Source organism: Actinia tenebrosa, unplaced genomic scaffold, assembly GCF_029948245.1.
Source record: "Actinia tenebrosa isolate PJP-AT-01 unplaced genomic scaffold, QUT_ActTen_1.0 PGA_scaffold11__36_contigs__length_13525064, whole genome shotgun sequence".
Taxonomy (NCBI): Eukaryota; Metazoa; Cnidaria; class Anthozoa; order Actiniaria; family Actiniidae; genus Actinia; species Actinia tenebrosa.
Genome location: NW_028292571.1, coordinates 1,371,001 through 1,386,730, shown reverse-complemented (window position 1 = coordinate 1,386,730; position 15,730 = coordinate 1,371,001). Strand labels below are relative to the sequence as shown.

At 37.4% G+C, this 15,730-nt stretch overlaps 1 protein-coding gene across 3 annotated transcripts; it reads right to left on the bottom strand.

Annotated features, from left to right (window-relative positions):
- Window positions 1–2,348: 2,348 nt before the first annotated feature.
- On the bottom strand, window positions 2,349–14,547 carry LOC116306089 (uncharacterized). Of its 3 annotated transcripts, XR_016119287.1 has the most exons (6): window positions 14,346–14,547; window positions 14,096–14,242; window positions 13,920–14,017; window positions 10,179–10,263; window positions 2,950–7,579; window positions 2,349–2,916 (listed from the first exon to the last, which is right to left on the bottom strand). XR_016119287.1 is itself a non-coding variant. In XM_031716122.2 (5 exons), the coding sequence occupies exons 3-5, from the start codon at window positions 13,935–13,937 to the stop codon at window positions 5,046–5,048; spliced, it is 2,637 nt and encodes an 878-aa protein (XP_031571982.2). In that variant the 5' UTR covers window positions 13,938–14,017; window positions 14,096–14,242; window positions 14,346–14,547; the 3' UTR covers window positions 2,349–5,045. The 3 variants fall into 3 exon arrangements, 2 of the variants coding, with proteins under 2 accessions (XP_031571982.2, XP_031571983.2); XM_031716122.2 differs by having other exon boundaries at window positions 2,349–7,579; XM_031716123.2 differs by lacking the exon at window positions 14,096–14,242 and having other exon boundaries at window positions 2,349–7,579.
- Between the last annotated feature and the right edge of the window lie 1,183 nt (window positions 14,548–15,730).

The window sequence follows — 15,730 nt, the reverse complement described above, 5'->3', positions numbered from 1 at the left end:
GTACAGTGGTACACTAAGTACAGTTTGGTAAAGCAAAGGTGAGACTGACCTTTTTCCAATTGTATTGATATTTGTTTTGGTTTTGATCGTTCGACACTAATCTTTTTACAGAATTAAAAACCTGGATCTATATCAGTAGTTAGAAATAGGTGAGTGACAAATGCCTTAAAAAAAGGCGGGGGGAAAAAGAAAGAGAAAAAGAAAAAGAGAGCTAGAAAAAGATAGAAAAAAAAAAAAAAAAAGAAAAAAAACCTTATAAGTTATAAACTTCTGATGTTACTCTTAATTTTTTATTAATTTTTGTATTCATTCGACTAGAGAATTACAAACGTGTTCAACTCATTTCAGATTGCAATATAACCTAATAAAATAAACAACCGATGCAATGAGACCTGGAAAGCACGACCCTTAATATGCTAAATAAATGTAGGTATTTATAGTGAAACTTCTCCAACCAAGGTCACCCGAACAAATAACAGACAAGACGCCCTATAGGCGTTCACTGGGTTGCCTGTATCATGCACAGAGGCCTAGCATAGCTGCAAGACGTTTTCAATGTCAGTCAAAAGATAATGGAATGTTTCACAGAAAAGAATCATTTCGTTTAACTCATGTAAGGCGATCTTCTACTTTAAGGTGTTTTCTACATTTTATTAAGGTAATTGCAGGTTCTGTCCTTTTGTAGGCTATAAAATAAACGGTGTTGCGTTATGCATGTCACACTACTTGTGATCAAATAAGATAAAATATCACAATGTTCTCAGTAAAAATCACCAGTTGATTTTCTTATCTTTGCCCCATCCTTTCTTATCATGTTATTTACTGGGGTGGCTGTTTATTTTCCTTGTTAGAAAATGCATAAATTAAAGCGCAATAGTACCTAGGAGTCTTCACGGCACTACTCACTATTCCTTTGCGGGCATATGATATAGAGATCCAAGTGCAGTAAAAGTTCTTGTCAACAAACTTTGCCAGGGAAGATAGGAAAGTATAGCTCTACTTTTCGCAAATCAATATTGCTTATACAGGCTTATAAGCAACCGACGAAGAATAAATCTTTTTTCACTAAAAAGATTGACTTATCGTTGAAGATTTAAATCTGATAAAAAGCGATTAAACAACAAAAAATGAAAAATCTTATGTGAGATGGGACTCGAACCCACCAAAAGAAATTCAAAAAATCGATTCCACTTTGCCATACCCCCGAGACATCCGCAGAGCTGGGGCGTCGTATGGACTTCAGACCTGACGGCGATTAAATCCTTCTGCCCTTGGATGTACGAATTACGCAAGAAAATGTTCTAGCCGAAGCATCAGGGGAGAGACCAGCCGGCCCCCAGACCATATCGGCTAATCCCTTGCATCTCTGCCACGCACGGAATCGGTTGAAAATTTAATGTTAAAAAGTCGAGTCTATACGGTGCATTGTTTTCATGGCTATTGTTATGCTGATTCACCTGGAACCGTGGTCCAGTGGATAAATTGTTGTCGTTCAAGATACTGAGTCAAGCTCGTCTGAGGAGGGTTAGCACTTGGATGGGTGACCAAAATATCATACCTACTCACGCGTTTTCTCCTTTTTCCCGTTTTTCTTTTATGAGTTTTAAATTAATAGAAAATATAGAAGTGAAACCTTCCTTTGTTCGAGTAACCTATTCCTGTCTACTCAAATCCGTCAAATTGAAATCTACCCGAGGAAAATTCCTGAAGAAAAAAAAAAAAAGGAAAATGCCGGCCATTTAGTATTCAATAATTTCAAAGTAAAAATCTGGCAAGTAAACTTTATTAATTAAACATGGCATTCGTTGACTCACTGGAATATTTGAAGCCTTATTTTCCTAGTTTAAGTAGAGCTATACATAAAGATTAATAGCTCTCACTTTTGTTGGCGAATATAAACGTGCTGTCGCATAGCAACACAGTGATAAGATTATATAGTTAGGATAGTGCGTGTGCTCTGATTGGTCGAAAACTGTGCTTTATTAGTAGTATACAGAATAGCGGTTCTGCGTCGGGCGGATCAGGGCGGATCGCGGATCAGCCCTTGCAATGACGTCACCCCTATGAAATGACGTCATACCCTTCATAGTGTCGTCACACCTCCTCTTCGGATAGGTCATATCTATTTTTAGAACAACCCCTATTATGACGTCATAGTTCTTGAGAAGCAATCAGGGCCGCTTCTGAGCACCCTCCTGAATAGGTCACATCTATTTTTAGAATAGTCCTAATTATGGCTTGATCAAACGCATGAGCCAATCAGCGTCTGTTTTTATGTTCCCTGTCAAATTGTTGACTCATCAAAAACAAACAATAGATGACTTGCCCAAGGAACAACGACAAACACGTTTTCTAAAAAAAATTAAAATTTATTTATAAAACGCTCAATGCATGTGAATACAAAATAAGTTTAGTTACAGCTCTTTTCATTATTTAACTAAGTATGATGTTTTGATTGTTAGTATATATTTATTCAATAGAAACACCCGTCACTTGAAACAATAGAGGACTCTGTTCTGCATAATTGCCGAGTCAATCACGCGAATCACCTACTTGATATCAAGACCACGATCTACTCTTTCTCAGTTTTACAAAACAAACCGTCCAATTTTTAAAAATAATTAGCGCAAATTTCTTATTCACTAATGAGTTCAGCCAGGTCTAGGTGTAGACTTTCAGGCCAGGTACATGCCAATAGCCGATAGCTTGATAGCTGATAGCCTAGCTCTATATAGTGTAGATTCTAGTGTAGATAGTAGATATAGTATAGATTCTAGTGTAGATTCTAGTGTAGATTGACATCCACCCCACATCGCCCTCTCATCGACCTCAAATCGACCCCACATCGACCCCATATCGACCCCATATCGACCCCACATCGACCTCTCATCGACCCTACATCGACCTCTCATCGACCTCATATCGACCTCAAATCGACACCACATCGACCTCTCATCGACCTCTCATCGACCCCACATCGACCCCATATCATGGGTTCGATTCCCGTTGAAGCTTGAAATCACTTTTTCAAATCTTTCTTTACAGCATTCACTGTGATGATCAACACATCTATCATTATTTCACCACAGTTCTACCCATTCAATATTCACAATTTGTATTTTTATAAACTAGAAAAGATACTTTATAAATGACGAAAGTTTTAACGAAATTAAGTTTGTAACGTGTATGAGAAACACAGCATTGAATTTTACCTTCGAATGGGTTTAGTTTATTCCCGCAGTCCTATGGTCTACGCTGGAGTCAACATTGGCTATTAGAGAGTTTTAGATTGACTTTTTTTCTTCTCGCAAACGGCAAATGTGACCACGTTTTCATCTTTACTTGACCTTTTACAAACTTTCTCACTACACACAAATATTCTTCTGTTTTCCTACTACTTAACCTTTTTTGCGATTCTTTCTCCGCTATTTAAAATAATCTTTCACTGGTCAACTGACGTTTCACGTTTGCCGTGAACGTAAATCTAAAACTCTCTATTGACTCGTAAACCGCGATAAGTGCGAGAGGTCCATTTGTTTTTACATAAATCTGCTAATATAGGTCAAGCAAATGAATACAAACAATGTTGAAATTGGGATGAAATAATCTATTTTTGTGTAATTGTTTTAGTTTTCAAAGCTACTTTTCGTGACTAGTGGTCTGCCACTAATAGATCACTAGAAGCTTAGCCAATCAGAGCACAGGGTTTGTAATATACCATTGATCATGAAGTTTTTGGAAATTATCGCCCTATATCTAACCTGAAAACAGTTTCTAAAATCATTGAGAAAGTCGTTGCTGTTCAACTCAATAATTATCTATCTGATAACAATCTTCCTGAGCCCATGCAGGCTGCCTACAAGTCTTTCCATAGTTGTGAAACTGCTCTTCTTCGTGTCAAGAATGACATTCTTCAAACCATAGACAATCGTTCCTGTGTGCCTTGTTACTTCTTGATTTATCTGCTGCTTTTAATACTGTGGACCACACAATTCTTTTCAAGCGTCTTAATTCTAAATTTGGTATCACTGGTAATGCTCTCTGCTGGTTCAAATCCTACCTTTCTAATCGTTCGCAATTCGTATCCCTTGATGGCGTCTCTTCTGAATCCCTCGAGCTCGATTGTGGTGTACCCCAGGTTCTGTTCTTGGCCCTATATTATATCTCCTCCGACACTTCGCCTGTTGCTGACCTTGTTCGTAAACACCATATGTCTTTTCACCTGTATGCTGACGACACGCAACTGTATATTCCTTTTTCCTGTAATGATGATTTTCCCCTCGATCAAGCCATGAATTTAATTGAAACCTGTTTAACTTACATTGACAACTGGATGACTTTAAACAAAATCTGCCTTCTATCATTTTCGAAATATTGCTAGAATCAGAAACTTCCTCTCCCTCAAGATCACTGAAACTCTAGTGTTCATGCGTTTATAACTTCTAAACTTGATCACTGCAATTCGTTACTTTTTGGTCTTCCCAAGCAACTTATTATTGACATACTTCAAACTGTTCAAAACGCCTCTGCTCGTCTCGTTACCTTATCTCAAAAACATAATCACATCACTCCTGTCCTTATTGATTTACATTGGCTTCCTGTTGCTGAACGTATTAAGTTTAAAATAATTCTACTAGCACTTAAAGCGCTTCATGGTCTTTCTCCTGTTTACCTCAAGGAACTCATCACCGTTCACAGATCTGCTAGAAATCTTCGCTCGTCTTCTCACTTGTTGCTGTCTTCAAAATCTTATAATCTCAAGTCATATGGTCTACGTTCTTTCTCAGTTGCTGCTCCGCTCCTCTGGAACACTCTACCTTCTTCAATTAGAGATATTTCCAGTTTATCTTTATTTAAATCTAAACTCAAGACTCATTTATTTAAGTTAGCTTTTTCTTTATAATCATATTATCTATCTTATTTATTTATTCCTTTAACGTTATGTTACTAAGCGCTTAGAACAGACTTGTATAAGCGCTATATAAGCCATATAAATTATTATTATTATTATATTATTGGTAGGTTTGTACTAAAAAAGATATTTCTTAATAAGAATGAATACGAAATGTAACAAGAGGCTTAAAATCGAAAGGCTTTCTGTAGTGGTAAACAGTCAGAATAAAATGTAGTGTCAGTGGTTTTACATCTACAGTAAAGGGAAAAGACACGGATGGCTGCACTTTGCTGACAGAATGACCTGTAAAATGAACCATGTAGCGACGCTCTGTGCACGCGTTCCCAACTTCGTACACTAGAGTTTGATTCGCATATGACCTGCTAATCAAATAAAGACAATCTGAGTCGTCGAGATTTACTATCTTCTGATTGGCCCCAAGGTTTCCTTGGCGACGCATAACTTCGTGGACTGCTTTAGGGGAATCCATGGTCGTCCATTTCCACATACTGCTTTTTCCTCTTTCTACTGCGTTATTGAAGATGGATCGCTTGCAGACACACAGCTGTATGGAAACATAGGGATCTTTGCATTCATGATAATCCTGGTAGGTTGTCAGACGTCGGAAATTCAAGAGTCTTGCAAAGAGGGTTTTCTTTGTAAAGCGACGTTTGAACGATGCAGGCGTTTTCGGATACTTGACATGCACTTGAAATTCTACATTTACAGGGCTGGTCGTAATATCCATTGTCACAAAGAAGTTCTTATCATCTTCCCTCAGATGAACTTTTTTAAAACGTTTTCCAACCAGTCTCTGACAGTTTCCAAATCCTCCAACAGTACTGGTGTTGCGCATGCCCATTGAATAAAGCCGCTGGATTTGGTTGTTAAGTTCACCTATCGCAAACTCGGCGACCCACGTAAAATGAGCATCATTATCAGAAAACCATTTTTCATTTCCTTTGCAAATGCACAGAGTTTCATAGGTACAAATTTGTCTATGTTCTGGTATTGCACTAAATATCCCTTCTCTTTGGACTGGCTTTGCAAGTTTGTCAAAACTGTAGTCGAATTCTAAGATTGAGGTCAAGGCTCCGTGGACATCCTTCAACGTAATGACACGCTTCTGGTTATTTATTAAGTTTCTTATCCTTTTTGCGCCTATAATTGAGGCTATTTTCTCAGGCATAATGATAAACATGAATGGGTTATACAGCTCATACATGCCTTCCAGAGAATGGATGGAATAATCAGTAGTTTTAGGCCCATGATCAGAGAAAACCAAGGTCAAGGTGCTTTGATCTTCAGCCATTTTCCTCAGGTATTTCGACAAGCTTTCATCGGCTTGTTGTATTCTTCTTCCTGTGTTCTCGTGCCCGACATTGAAATGAGTATATGCAAAAATACGAGAACTTCTCTCTTTCAATCCATTACTTTGAGAAAATACTTTATCAAGATAGTCTAAAAAATATTGAATAAAAACTTTCCCTGCATAACAGATTTTCTTAGGCTTGGTAAAGGGGTTGGTTACACCGTACTGGTTCAGGACATTGCAGGTTGCATGCGTTATACCCGTGTCGTCAATATAGCTGTTTTTGATATCTTGAAGAAGACGTCGCCATCTTTTTATCCTGTCCTTAGCATCACGATCCTTCGAAAAATCCTTCCTTGTGTTACCCATAACAGTTCCCCAGACATCGTACCAACATAGATCTTCTTGCAACAAAGTGTAAAAACCTTTTTCTTTTAGCTTTCTGTAAAATACATCAAAGCCGTAGTAATACTGGTAGTCACTGTTGATCTGGACACTTTTCTCGGCGTGGTAAAGAGAGTTACCGGTGAAGAATGCCTTCATGTTGATGTACGTATATGGACCAATACTTTGAAAGAGCTCGTAGTCTAAAACCATAGCATCCAGAGAATCGTTGTAGGAAATTTCTCTCAATGCTTTCACAGTTTTTGGAAGAGATCGATAAAAATGAGGCCGGGAAACAGAATCTAAAACCACCACGTTGATGTTAAGCACACTATTAACACTTGCTTGATTCTTTCTCGGTATTCGAGGAGGAAACATCAACAAAGTTTCGATAGTATTACTTCCTGAAGCAGAAAGACAAGATAAGAAACAAAACTGGAAGCCATTTTTGAAGTTCTCCTCAATTATTTCAGGTAAACTTGCTTCTAGCTCAGCGACTTGAAAGAATTCCTTCCATTTGGCTTTGTCTTCAAGCTCGCCATTCCTTGGATCAATACTAGCCACAAAGACCGAGTTTTTCCCACACGGTGTTAGATCACATTTAAGATTAACTTTCTTTGTTGTTGTCATGTTGATATGCGTAAAATAACAAAGGTCCTTCTTGTTATTTTCTTCCTGGCATTTCTCAGCTTTCTCCCCTATGCCATAGCTTTTGTAGGCTTTCTTGCATTCAACTTTTGACGGTACCCTCAATTTGCAATAAGTATTCGACGTGGAACTGTTTGTTCTAGTAGTAAAGTAAGGAATTTTTCTTATTCCAAGGTAAGGGCAAATGTTCCTTCCATCCACTGGAAAGTAACCTTCTGTTTCTGTCTCCTCACGCATTAGTCTACGCGCGTTTTCTTCACTTGTTAGAATTGATGTGTCTTTAAGGTTCGTTCGCTCGAGGAAGACTTCCTTGATGACCATCTTATAGATTTTGTAGTGATCTGGAAAAACAATGAACCAATGAGAAGGAATGACTAAGATCGCATGGAACGATAATAATAATAATAATAATAATAATAATAACTTTATTTAAGTCTCTATCTTCTATAATATATGATAATGATAATATATATAATAATGATAACTTTATTTAAGTCTCTATCTTCTAGCCGGGCACAAGTACCCTACTAATCGGGGAGACTATAACATAATACTAGAAATGTAAATGATAATATAAACAGTAAATAAAATTTAAATTTAAATATAAATATAAATGTAAATATAAATATATATAAATATATAGGTAGATATAAGTCTATGAAATATAAATATAAATATGATTCCGTTAAAAAAAATATATATATATATATATGTATATATATATATATAAATATAGATATAGTTTCGATATTTGATGAACTCACTCAGTTCTCATAGTAAGAGTAAATAGATAGATTAATATGATTGAAGCGAGTGTTACTTTATCAACTTGGTCAGGTCTGAAACTCTTATTCCTTTCTTAAATGCTTGAAGGGATGGCGATGATCTTAACGAAGTACTAAGCTTAGACCATAAGTGTGGTCCAAAATACCTTAGGCTATTTCTCCCATACTTTACAGTGCTATAGCTAGGCAATGAAAAGTCTATGTTCCTTAGATTATATTTATGCGTCGGTGATTTAAATAAGTCAATTAAAGTTCGTGGTAATAACTTATTTTTGATTTTGTACATGAAGATCACAATGTTCTGGAGTCTTCTGTTGTACAATGTGGTGAGCTTTGCTCTCTTCAATAGTTCTTCGTAGGGTGACTCATAGTCGCAGTATACAGCTCTCAGTCCTCTTTCGTTGATTCGCTCTAGTTTATTTTTGTCGCCTGCTTTGCAAAAGTGCCAGACTAGACTGCAGTAATCAAAGTGAGGTAGAATGGCTGACTTGTAAATCTGCAGTTTCGCGTGGATGGGTATTAATTTACGTAACCGTGTGAGGATTCCTATCTTCTTGCTTGTTGTAGAACAAATAGATGATATATGGTCTGTAAATATCAGTTCCTTGTCCAGGGTCACTCCTAGCAATTTAAATTTATCTTCCTGACTGATGTTAAAATTGCCTATAACAACGTTCCTTGCATCTTGTACGTGTTTGTCTCTGGTCATTACCATGGCTTTATATTTACTGATGTTGCCTTTCAAATAGTTCCGTCTGTACCAATCTGCGGTGTTACTACCATCCTGTTCTATAGAGTTAATAACCTCTTTCATTTCCTTGTGTGATGAGTAGAGTTGGTGGTCGTCTGCATACATTGAAAGTTGTGATTTTATTTCCTCATAGAACAGATCGTTTTGGAATATGTTCCAAAGGGCTGGTCCCAGTGCAGAACCCTGTGGACATCCTCTGTTTACTAATTTCCAGTCGCTAGTGTAGTTTCCAATTCTCACTCTGTTTTCCCTGTCTTCGAAGTATGATTTAAAGAGCTTGATGGAGTCGTTTGAGAGACCATAGGACTGTAATTTAGCTAGCAATAAAGGCGGGTACATGGAGTCGAAGGCCTTACTCATATCGGTTGATAAGACGGCTGCTGACTCATTGTTGTCTAATGACTGTTTCCAATCTTCCACTAATCGAACTAAGGTAGTCTCGCAACTATAAGTACTTCTGTAAGCTGACATGAATACATCAAGGATATTTTCAGTTAGTTCTTTCAGCTGCAGGCAGAGAAGTTTTTCAAAAACTTTATCCACTGATCATTAGCACGGTGACTGGTCTGTAATTCTCTATGCACAAAGGATCATCGTTCTTGTGAATTGGAGTCCATTCTCCGCGTTTCCATTCCTTTGGCCACACCCCTTGCATGATAGCCTGATTGTACATCGTTGTTAGAGGCTGATGCTGGCACTTGACGCCGGGGAAATCGCACCGTCACGTATTTCTGGGAGATCACAATATCATTTCTTGGCATGCTAACTGGTAACATTACGGCATCGTACGTTTCTTTACAGAGGGAAATAAACTACTTTTAGGAAGGGTTTATGGTTGAGCTGCTGTTAGGCCCGGTGGCGGAAGAAATTGTTGTCTTTTCGTTATCTTATGTGCAAATTGTGCATTGCTTTAGGTCGGTCTTATGGGAGGAATGGGGGATGAGGGGGGGAGGTTGACGAAGATAGATGGTATATCATACTAATCATACTATATACATACTAACGCAACGCAACAAATAGATGAAATCTTACAAAATTAAGAATCAGCATCCATTCCCTGCAAATTGAAATAGGAAGATACGCGCGCCCATATGTAAGCAGAAGAAAGAAAATGCCAAATATGTAACCTCGTAGTAGAAGATGAAAGGCACTTTCTACTTTTATGTCCATATTACGTTAATGAAAGGGGTGCTTTAACCTCTCAATTCAATAAGTTAAATATTAACCTTGAGAACATGAAGGAAAGCGAAAAATTTCTTATAATAATAACTGAACCCATGGAAATCCATTCAAGAGATTGTGGCAAAATTTACTTATGAATGCTTTGAAAAAGGAAAAAGGGCAATCTGATAGTTGATGATATCACTCATTACTGCAATCGATGTCGAGATCTATCTCAGTTACCTCTCAATGGACGAAATTCAGTCATGTTAAAGTGTAAGACAAAGAATATTAATGCATTCATTCCAGCCAGGAGGAACAGCAAGACCTAGAAAAGAAACGAAAAACTGAATATGTTACATACTAAGCGTACGCGTTTTCTCATTTCTCGGTCATGTAACATTTTTCCTTTTGTATTCCGATACGAACGAACGAACGAACGAACGAACGAACGAACGAACGAACGAACGAACGAACGAACGAACGAACGAACGAACGAACGAACGAACGAACGAACGAACAAACAAACAAACGCAACGTACGAAAAAACGAACGAACGAGCGAGCAAGCGAGCCAGCAATCAAGCAAGCAACCAGCAAGCAAGCAAGAAGCAACCAAAAAAAAGTAATAATATAAGTTTAAAATTTAAAAATAATACACATAATAGAATTGGCTTGGAATTCCATTCCACCATTAGCCATTCAATCCGATTGTCAAATCCAGTTCCTGTTGCCTTCCCTCCATTCTCATTTTCCTTGTATTCCGTATTTTAAAACCCAGTTCCCAATTTATCTCTGAGGACGGCTTTGATAAATTATGGTATCCACAGAAAATAAGTGAGTACTGGGGAATATTTACCGATATTAGCCGTTAATTTGTTAGTTAGTTATCAGCTGGTAGTTTTAAAAATTAACGAGTTTTAAAACAAACCAAAAAATTCATTCACATTAAACGACACGGCTGCTTACTGTATAAAACTAAAGAAGTTTCAGTATATTTAGAATTTTTTTGTATGTTTGTTGGCGTAGTTTTCTCATCCAGCTGTCTTTTTATTTTAAAAACGAGTGAAATTAGGGATACATTTTACTGTCTGCGTAGTTTGGGGGTGGTGGTGGTCACTGAAAAAAATGTTAAGTTTTAATGGTGGGGGGGATATTATTTCAAATTAACCTTTTCTGCAGTTGTTTCAATAAATGACTACGATTTCATTTTTCAAGCTTTGTTAGACCAAACTTCATATATTCCTTTGACAAAGACTTTGAAAAAACTTTGTCATTTTAGCAAACAAAAGCCATGAACAGTTAGTACAATCTTGATGGTTGCCATAACAACAATTTCCACATATATGCATGCCTGTCTCGTTCTCTACACTAAAATATGATGACAAATTAAAGTGTCTTCGTTTCTATTACGTTTAAAAAGGATCATTAGGATTTCTTTTTTATAACGGTTTTTCGATCAACAGTTAGCTTTAACTATCGGACCCTCTGCCGTTAGGACATGTGGACTCTAACGTAAACAGAACTTTACAATGTTGATAGGCCTTAATGGAATGTCAACGTGTTTTGTTTGCTTGATATCTTAATATTTAGCCAAAAGGTTCCAATTGGTACGATTGTGCTGTAAAGACTGGACTGGACTGGACTGGACTGGACTGGACTGGACTGGACTGGACTGGACTGGACTGGACTGGACTGGACTGGACTGGACTGGACTGGACTGGACTGGACTGGACTGGACTGGACTGGACTGGACTGGACTGGACTGGACTGGACTGGACTGGACTCGAATAAGAGACATGCAGATTTCAGCGACAATCACTATACATTTCAATTTAATTTAATTTACTTTTTAATGTTTTCTTCACTAGACAGGGCCGTAGCCACTTTGAAAAACGTTGTAAGTTTTGTTTTTATAATACGGATTTTTACCTCGAGTACAAATGACGAATGAGCGCAGCGAAGGACTAAGATATTCTCAACACGAGCAGATTTATAAGATAAAATCTATATCTCCAAGCTCCCATGTGATATTCTGTTTTGATATACTGACAATCATCGAGCGAAGAAATAATATTTTAGCGGATTTTTGCTATTTATTACCAATGCAGTAGTATCTTCACATGATATTATAGTACGATGTTGCCAATGGGGTTAGTAGTTAACTGACAATTGGCCAAAAAATTACTAAACTGACACCTAAAACTAGGTCTGATAATATGGCCAGCACTCGTATAATTATTACGGTTAATTGACATTTGGCCGAAAAATAAGTAGTTAACTTACAATTGGGGGTACCCCCATTGACACCCTCTAGTAAAACTCATTGAGTGACGAGGGAATTCCACGTTGAATTGGTATAGGATGGAGGACAAATTACTCCCAAATTTCAAGGTGAAATTTCACACGTAATTTGGCACATGTGAAATTTCATTGCTGTAAAAGTGATGGGTTTTTATGTTTTACTTTGTGGTTTTTCAAAAATGTGGACTGAGCCCGCCTCTTCTTGTCCAGTCCAGTCCAGTCTACTCTTTACAACATAACACTGATGCCTTTTAATGGAACCTTTTGGGTAAATATTAAGATATTAAACAAATAAAACACGTTGATATTCCATTAAAGCCTTTCAATAGTGGCGGATCTAGGGGAGACCATCCCGATTAAAAACTGAAACCTCTTTGGGGATGTTGGTAAAGGGATAACAAACCTATATCGTAACATGAACAGAGATGTTAGAAAATCATCGATGAAAAATTCACAGCAATCGGGTAGAGAGGGGTCTTCATCACGAAGCCGGTTTATTTCGCGACACGGTGAAATCCGATCGGAAGCTGTGAGGCCGAATGTCCTTCTGTCACCAAGGAAGACAATCGTATCTGTTTAGGTATAGTCTGCATGCTCTAGAGGCAGATGATCCGAATGATCCGATAGTTAAAACTAACTGTTAATCGAAAAACCGTTATGAAAAAATAAAATGTAATGATCCTTTTTAAACGTAAGGGGAAACAAAGACATTTTTTTATGTGGAGATTGTTGTTATGGTTCATGGTTTTGTTTGCAAAAATGACTGAAGTTTTTTCATTTAGTTTTTGAAAAATTAAATCGTAACCAGTTATTGAAACAACTGCAGAAAAGGCAAATCTTGACAGAAGTCTATAACAGAGAATTTATTATTTATGTAATGAGGGCTATGGGGATTTTATATTTTGAAATAATTTTTTTTGGGTGGCCCTCCACGTCACAGACTTTCAGTTGACATTAAAATATTATGAATATTAAAAAACAATTTCGATAGCCCCTTTAAAACGTTAAAACCCCTGTAGTCGCACCCCCCCCCTCCCCTCCCCTAATGGACTTCTGATCATCTTTCTTCCGTGTTCAGCATTTTGATATTTTTATTGATAAAAAATACAAACAAATAAACAAATAAGTGAATAAAAAAACGGGCAAAAACAATTTGTTTGATAAAAATTTTAAAAATCTCACTATTAAATTCACTTCTATCCCAAAATTTAAGTAAGTGTGTTTCGAATGCAAGATAAATGTTTGAACCAAATCAAATCGAATCAAATCATTCATAAAATTTGTACAAAGAGAACACTCAACATACTTTTTACTATTTCATCAGTCAGAATCTAGTGAACATAAGCTTTTTCCAGGAAGACAATTTAATCGATTTTTTCTGCCTACGTTTAGCAGAGAATTTCACGAACTGGAAAGGCAAAGTTCTAAATATTCTAAGTTAAATCATCATATTCAGTTATAACTAGCCGGAGCTCAGAAATATAAATTTAATCATAATAAAAATGTGTGATTGCGTCTTATAGTTATCCTAATAAAGCTTCCTTATTGCGTTGTTATTGTTTTTTTCATTCCCTTCCCCCCAATACATACGTTCACTGATACGCGGCATTTCATTACTAAAATACAACATTTATATTGGATATATAACATGGAGTTACTATATTTAACAGTTTTTTCTTACCCTCTTGTTTCGTCTCATTTCTTTTTTACTGTCAGGTCGTTGTTGCCTTGTCTTTCAGTATTTGCTGTTTTTAGCTGCTAGATGGCGTTATTTAGGGTCTGAAAGGGTAATTTTCTTTTAAAAAGTGTCCCAATTAACCTCGGAATTTGAATAACTATGAAGGAGGCAATGTTTACCGTCGGGTATCGTGGGATTGTTTGCACTGAATCTTTTTGCAAGCTGACCTCACATTCCTTCGAAACTAGTCAGTCAAGATGACCGATTGTTAACCGTGGTTTCTTCCTCAGTACTTCGGCGAAAGTCGAAAACAAACTGAAAACCCGCTGTCTCAAAAAAAGAAGGGTTTGTGAATGAGTTTAATGAGTGTTTTGATTTTGACTGATTAAAATAGGATTAGCTGTAGTTTTAAAACATTCAAAAACTTACCAACTTCCTCTGACTATACTTTTGATGGCAAGAAGTACGCTGTACTACAGTATAATTATAGTTTATATAAATTTCGAATAATTTCTCAACTTTTTAAATAATACGTATTTCAGTAGCACTAAATGTTATGATTCTTATCATATGCCCCGCTCAGTATAAAACCTGATTCTTGAGGCAGCTTCATCGTGTGTGTGTGTGTGTGTGTGTGTATTTTTTCTTTTGCATAAAGAACAAATAAAGATGATGACGCTCATGGATAGACATCTCATGACATGTAACGTTATTGGAATGTAAATCATCTATCAAGCTCTCATCTCAAATAAACCCATATACAGTCGACTCTCTTTGAACGACCACTCTCGTAAGCGACCATCTCCCGTAAGCGACCATTTTTTGAATTTCCCGTTTTGTTTCCCATATAAACTCTGTAAAAAAAACTCTCTCGTAAGCGACCACTCTCGTAAGCGACCGCGACCACCTTTGGGGTTAAAAGTTTGGAATTTTTCATTGTTTTTCCTCTCACGTAAGCGACCACCTAAGAGCCAGTCAATGACAGATCCTTTAACAATAAAAAATTTAAGAACATAGAGTCATCGGGTATTAAAATCCCGACGAAATATTGGCAATTATAGCACTGTAGACAAAAAGCACAGTTTACTAAAACAGTTTAATCGTTAATACAGTAGTTGTAACACGCGAGCTACAAATTATAAATGGTTTAGGCTTTCTGTGTTAGGATTCCCATTGTTTGGGCTTCCTGTGGTAACTCTCGTATGCGACCATCTCCCGTAAGCGACCACTTTCTCCATGCCCCGGGGTGGTCGCTTACGGGAGAGTCAACTGTAGAGCAGTTTTCGTATGACTGTGAAAAGCTCGGTGCCGTATGCGTTCCTTGTCGTGACCGTGATGTGTTCTAGAATTTAAATTGCCTAATTTTTTTCTCGCGCAATTTGATTGGTCTTAGTGCCGCGACTTTGGCGTGACCGTGTCCGCGCCATGATCGTGCCGTGTTTCGGGCATTTGATTGGATGATGAGTAAATCATCGCGCAGTGTGACTGGATTGGCGCATACCTTACCGTGTCATGACCGCGTTCGTGCCGTGAGCCGTTTCACAGTCATACAAAAACTGCTCTACTTTACAAGTTAGGAAATAAACACTGCAACACTGCAGTGTATGATTTATTCACGTCTCAGTGGTATCACTCTCATCCAAAGTTCGTAATACTGTAATACTTTGGCTACTAGTGCCGTTTTGGCATATATGTAAAAATCTCTGCAGTGTCATAACCGTGCCGTGCCGTAACCGTGATGTTTACTAGAATTTTATTGGCTGTATCCATTTTGACCAATTAGTAGGCTTAGCCCTCTCGCCCTCGTGGGGAAC

Bases quoted from the DNA above. Each gene is read 5' to 3' on its own strand.
- LOC116306089 (XM_031716122.2), bottom strand. The intron at 7,580-10,178 runs GTAACTGAGATA...TTGTTTTTCCAG, and splicing joins TGAATTTCGTCCATTGAGAG to ATCACTACAAAATCTATAAG.